Source organism: Elephas maximus, chromosome 11 (assembly GCF_024166365.1).
Source record: "Elephas maximus indicus isolate mEleMax1 chromosome 11, mEleMax1 primary haplotype, whole genome shotgun sequence".
Classification (NCBI taxonomy): Eukaryota; Metazoa; Chordata; class Mammalia; order Proboscidea; family Elephantidae; genus Elephas; species Elephas maximus.
In genome coordinates this window covers 54,978,463-54,984,950 of record NC_064829.1, presented here as the reverse complement: position 1 = coordinate 54,984,950, position 6,488 = coordinate 54,978,463, and the positions used below count along the sequence as shown (strand labels likewise).

General features: G+C 39.4%; 1 protein-coding gene across 3 annotated transcripts in view; it reads right to left on the bottom strand.

The window, feature by feature from the left end:
- Positions 1–1,420: 1,420 nt before the first annotated feature.
- The window catches only part of ARK2N (arkadia (RNF111) N-terminal like PKA signaling regulator 2N), a 117,085-nt gene continuing 112,017 nt past the window's right edge, over positions 1,421–6,488 (bottom strand). For all 3 annotated transcript variants that reach the window (XM_049900056.1, XM_049900055.1, XM_049900057.1), the window contains one exon: positions 1,421–1,778. In XM_049900056.1, the coding sequence (XP_049756013.1) occupies positions 1,589–1,778 (190 nt within the window). In that variant the 3' untranslated portion in view covers positions 1,421–1,588. The remainder of the gene's footprint in view (positions 1,779–6,488) is intronic.

Genomic DNA, 6,488 nt, shown 5'->3' with positions numbered 1-6,488 from the left:
GAGACAAAGCAGCAGGAAGAAGGGTAAGAGAATAAACTTGTCTTTAAAGAAAAAAAGGCCAGGCAGGCGGACCAGGCAGGCTCTGACGCATGCGCATGCAGGGTATGTCTCAGCCATCTCAGCGAGCTGACAGCACCCACCCCACACAGTGCCTTATGCAGATCAGGCACTTGATAAATGTGTGTTTGCAGAATGAAAAATGACAACTGTAGTTCTCGTGCTCCTATGGTAAGCGAGGGCCATCAAGGCATTTGGACAGGGAGACTAAGGACCATCGCAAGGTTACATGGTTAAAATGGAAAAACAAAAAGACTGTGACAAACAAAAGGTAAGGTCTTCTTCAGCCTAAAATATTACTTCACTCCCCCTGTGCACAGACATAGTGTTCTAATTCTAGGTATTGCTTTGAAAATAATTCACTAAGCTACAGCATGTTACAGAAGAAAGGTAGTGACTAATGCCATAAAACTCCAATGCTGGCATTTCCTGAATTCCCTGAAGCTCCCACTACCCTTTGCTATAGTGCCATTAATGTGCTTTACCTCTGATTTTGTAAGTATATTTTTATTTTTCCGTTTTTAGAAGGTAGAGGAGAAAAATACCCAATTATAGCATCAGGTCAACTGCAGCTCAGGTGTTAAGCAGTTGTTATACACCCTTTACAGACAGACCAGCTATGAAAGAAGGCACTTTCCTCTCAACTTTGCAAGTGCCTGTAGCCTTAGAAGCCACATAACTTTTTATATTTTACCTAAATAATAGGTTTCTATGTTCTCCTGCTATTTAAATAAACCATGAAAAAAAGTTAGGGAGAGAGATTTCCCCACTGATCTCTCAATGCTCTCTTCAGATGCCCAGAAAACCTCATGGTGGGTATCTCTCTGAAATGCCTCTGCCCCGAGGAGACACGTTCCAAAGAGTTATCAATTATTGCAATGAGGGGATCAATTAAGTCACCTTTATAGTATTTATAAACATAAAGGGACATGTCAATTATTTGTGCTGTGGGAAGTCAATCAGGAGCAAAGTCAGGGAAGAAGACGGAAGACTTAAGCTAACAGGAAAAGTAATACTTCTGTCTTCTATTTTTAAGCACAGGTTTTTAAATGTATATGCCCTGCTAGGTGCCAATAAGGACCTGACTGGTATGTGTGCAAATGCCCTAAGGTGGAAGTGCCAATGGGGTGGGCTGATAGTGGTCAAGTCTAAACATTAATTTCATTACAAAGAAATAAATACGAGATTGAAAAACTGAAATCCATTTCACCTGGTCATTAAGATATTATTTTGGAAGGAAGGCAGAGTTTTCTAAGACTGAAAGTCGCCAAGTAAAATAAAGTTGTTTAATAATCCATCATTCACACCAAAAGAAATTCTTTTCTCTGTTGATAAGTTATTGTCCTAAGTGACTTTTTTAATTAAAAAAAAAAAAAAAAGGAGGGGGAGTCGCAATTTTCCATGAGTTTCAATTCTACAAATGCCACAAACAGCTTCTGACGCTGAAGCTATGACAATGAACTTCCGTGCTACAAAGAGGAGGAGGAGGAAGTGGAAGGGAACAGTGCAGAGGAAACACAGTGACATCGTATTACAGTAGGTATTTACGTCTGCTATCCTCATCCAAGGTAAGATCAACAACTTCCGCAGGTGAAGCCCAACTCTGCTGGGGAGTCACAGCAGTCCATGACTGTGTTTGCCGGGCGCTAACATACTGCGTGCCTGAACCATGCTTCCATGAAGAAACACTCTGGATCACACCTCCTCGAGGATGAACACACCTGCAATTGAAATCAACAGCAAAAGCATGGTTAATTCCACCACAGGAAAAATAGAAGGCAATATAGCTTTGGTTGTACAATTAATACTTTTTACTTTGCAAGTTCAGGAAACCCACAATCAATACCCTTCTTTTCCTCTCTAAAATGGATCAAGTTTAGCCTAAAACAGGGTTAAGGGTCTCAGTCAGAAACTCCTGAACTGTGTCTAGATCAGTCACTGACTGACCAATCAATAAGATGACGTTTCTCCGGACTCCATTAAAACTATGGGATTTTCAGGACACGGTAATATACAATTTCAGAGAAAAATTAAAATCACCAAACAACCTTAGCCTAAACAATTAAAAACAGTAAGAAATAGGCGAAACTTGTTTTTGAAATAAGTTCTGTGCCCAGTCATCCAAGGCACAATAATTGGTCTCTATTCACCTGGAGCAACAAAGGAAGAAGGAATGTCAGGAATAGGAGGAGGAAACGGATGTGTGGCTGACTGCCTCGTCTGCCATGAGACCAGAAGAACTGAATGGTACTGGCTATCATTACTGAACATTTTGGTCAATGAGTCTATAGAAGAATCCTGATCAAAAGGGGGGGAAAATGCAGAGCAGAATTTCAAATCCTCAGGGACTTCAGACTTTCTGGGGCCATGGAGGCTGGATGAACCCCTGAAACTATTGCCCTGAGATAATTTTTTAAACTTAAACCAAAAATATTCCCTGAAATCTTCTTAAAACCATGTAATACTTTGTTTTAACTAGTAAAGAATGTCTGTCTTGCACACTGTGTTCTTTTAAGATCTACCTATATGGGATCAAAAGTGACAGCGGTAACTCCCAAGATTAGATAGGAAGGAATCTTAGGGGGCAGTGAATTTATGTTAACGGGGGAGGAATTACTCAGAAAAAGAGGGTGAGAATAGTTGCACAACTCAAAGAATGTAATCGTCACTGAATTGTACATGTAAAAACTATTGAATTGGTGTATGTTTTTCTGTGTATATTATCAACAATAATTAAAAAAAAGTTCTGTACCATAGTTGGTAAGAACACCTTTAAAGACAATGACAGTACTACCCCGTCACAGATTAGATTTCTAAACACCTGTAAGTAGTAGGCCATGCATGAAGGATCATTTTCCTTAGTCCTGAAGGTCACAATAGAAACACCTGGCTCTTTCATCAGAACTGCTTATTGCTTTGATTCAATGAAAGTAACAAGGCTGAAGTACTCAGTCTAAACATCAGTTTAGAAGCTCTAAAAAGGTCATATCAGAGGGACAGAACTGCCTTATTGACAAATCTCACCAAGCGCTTCTTGGGAGAAATTTGTTACAGAAACACTGACAGCTTGAATTCCATGTTCCAGTCAAATGACAGACAGGCAGTTCAAGCCATCATTGCTACTTACGTTCTCACATCTATTGGCCAGTCCTTATTTGGGTTATGTGAGAAGTGGCAAAGGCATGATTCTAGTCATGTAACTACCACCGTGGGTCTTGAGTAGCCATTCTAATAAACTGTAAACAACGAGTGATGTTGGCTCACTTGAGAATTCAAGCTTTGACTTAATGCCACTGTACCGCCAGGTTCAAAATAACACTAGGGTAACAATGGACAAGACTCAGTTGTAAAACTGCCCCAAGGAGCCCTAAAATCCTAGAAAGAAGCCCTTGCTCCTAAGGAAGACTAATCTAAAAACTACTCCCTTACTAAGAGAGGCGCCAAAGAACAGATTCCCTTGTGGATACAGTAGCGGGCAGAGCTCAGGATTGTTACAATACCAGAGGCCCGCCATCTGTTCAGAAATGGATTAAGTACCTACTCAGCCAGAGGAGACTACATTTTCAAAGATTAGGTTAGTGAAAAAGCATTAAAAAAAGGGACATAAAGTCCAAGCTCTAATCCAAATCTGCCCAACCCACATGTACACTCACACTAAGTGATCATGTAGTCATGGGAGAATGTCAGCCAAAGGAGTCCATTCAACGTTTATACAGTTTCATGACTGATGACCAACAGAACAATAACTGTTTATTAAGCAGGCTCATGCATATTATCTCATTTGACAATTCCAATAGACCTATGAGGTAGACATGGAAGTTATCCATACTCTACCGACAGGGATTAAAAAAAAAAAAAAACTTTTTTTTTTTTTTTACTGCGGCTTAAAGAAGTCACATGGTTTGCCCAGGGTCACATTGCTTGAAAGTGGTAGGCCAAGGAACTTCAATCCAGGTCTGACTCTGGGTTTAATGCTTTCCACTACATCATGTTTTCGCTTTACAGATGTGTGTACTAAATTGGATGAGGTAAAACATAGTAAGAATTAGTAGTGTACAAAGTTAGGCCCAGATTTAACAATTTAAAAGTTCTTCAACAGTTCAAAAGCTCATCTGTACAGGTACAAATTGAGGGAAAGCTCGCTTAGAAGCTTAGTAGCAATTTAGGAAACGAGTGGCTACAAAGAGAGTCAATACGGTCTTTGGCAGAATTTAATCTTTGAATTAAAGTTATTTAGCCCCAACTGTTACTCCTCACTACACCATATGCAATTATACAATGTAACATCAGGAAGTGGCTTTAAAAGGGATCTGATCCAATCTGTTCATTTTACAGAAAAGAAAGCTGAGGCCAAAAGACAAATGCCCAGGATATTAAGCAAGTTAAACATAGAGCCAAGGAGAAAATCAAGTCTCCACTGGGGGCTTATTTTCCACTAAACAACTTTGCCTTCCTCAGACTATACCTAAAGTACTATGCTTGATTGTGAGTACTGCCTGACCCCTGAGGGTATTCAAAAAACAGCAAACTCTGGCAAGTGTCCCATGAGGGAAGACTAAGAGGGTGACAGGTTTAGAGACTGTGTTTACTACTGGTGAGTGGTTGAAGAGATTGGGAATATTTAGTCTGGAGAAAGAAGAATAAAGAGATGAGGCAATTCTTCAACTATTTAAAAATATATCACTTCTCTACTTATGCGGCAAATGGTTCCCTGTACCAGAAATCATCTTGGGCTGCTTTAAGTAAAAAAAAGCGAGTTTACTGGAAGGACACCAGAGAATCTCAAAGAATCCAAGGATGACGGAACAACTAGGCCTCATTCATTTGACTCAAGCCCCAATCCTCTCAGTACTTTTCCTTCAATATTTAGATTCTCTGGAGAAAGTGATGGTCCCACTTTGGGTCAAAAGCTTGCCTGCTCCTATTAATTGTAAGAGGGGCAGGTCCTAAAGAAGGAAGAATCACTGTGAGCTGGGCAGCCGCCATGAAAGCACCAACTCCACCTTGTACAGAGATCTCAAAAACGTAATAAGAACTGTGAATCAGTTTCTGGGAGGTCATTTTTGGATGATTATTACCACACAACAATTAAACAGCCACTATAAAATGAAGAATGTGAGAGGCTCAAAATTTTGTGAGGTGGCTAAAATACAAAACAGGTTTTCGTGCATTATCACATATCCTTTTCTTTATTATGAAAGATATGGGATGGGAGCATACTCAGCTACTTTTTAATTGGTCCAATCAAATTTTGGTAGAGATACAGCTTTGTTTTTACAAAGCACTTAATGGGCACATGACTGTGGACAGATATAAATACACTAGCTAGAGCTATATTCTGAGCCTTAAAACTAAGAAAGTACTTACGACTGACTTCCCGAAACGCTTGAAGAAACTTTATTAAAGACTAAGTTTTTGATAATTTTCTGCTCTTCGAACATTGAAACCAATAAAGACTTCGTATTAGCAAAGAAGAAAACACAGAGAAATAGAGCAGGCTCTGATGGTCAGCTTTTGATACAGCCAACTTACTATTCTAGGAAAATGACATTAAAAATTAAACATTTTGCTCTCATTTACAGAGCCTGAAGGGGACCTCTTAGATAACATTCCTACTTATTTCTCCCAACTGAAGATGATGTGAATGCTTGCGGTTTTAGGAAAATCTTCCTTTCCTAGACTTTGTTCACTCATCTGCCTCCCTAAGGTTTTCAGGGTAAATGTTCGCAACTGGTTGGAGGAAGCATTCGGTCTTAAAAGCAAAAGCCTTCCTGCAGCAACTCTTTTGCTGAGGGATGAACCAATATTAACACCAATGCCCACAGGACTAGTAGACAGTGAAATGAGGTAAGGGTCTGACTGATTATTCACAAAAAGTCTCAGACAACAGGGACAGGAACTGTTCAACGCAGTTCTATAAATCTCCACTAGAAACCTTCATCTCCCTAGGGCAATTGTCACTGAGGCTGGTAAAAGAAAAGGAACAAGGACAAAGAAAACTATTGACATGAGGGTTATAAATTAAAACTTTTGGCAAAATTAAGTGGGCACAGAAGAACTAGAGATGTTGGAAAAGTCTTCATGTCACTGGCAAAGAACATCTTGTGAACTGGATGGTCCAAAAATTAACATTTGAAATGATAATGTATAGGTAACATCAGGAGTCCAAATCTCAGCAACGCAAGGCAGTCGTAAAAGATGCATTCAACCATTAATTCAGAAAGCATGCTTTCTAGTCTGTGACTAGAAGAAACACAGAAGCTGAACACATGAAAGTGAATACATGAAAGAGGGGAGAATATTAATGTGCAAGAAAAAAAAAACAATCAAGGAAAAAAAAGGCATAATTACAACTAGAATTACTGCCTGCAAAGGTCAAACAAATGCTTCCAATAAGAAAAAATGTCACTTGGCACAAGTCAGAACCACCA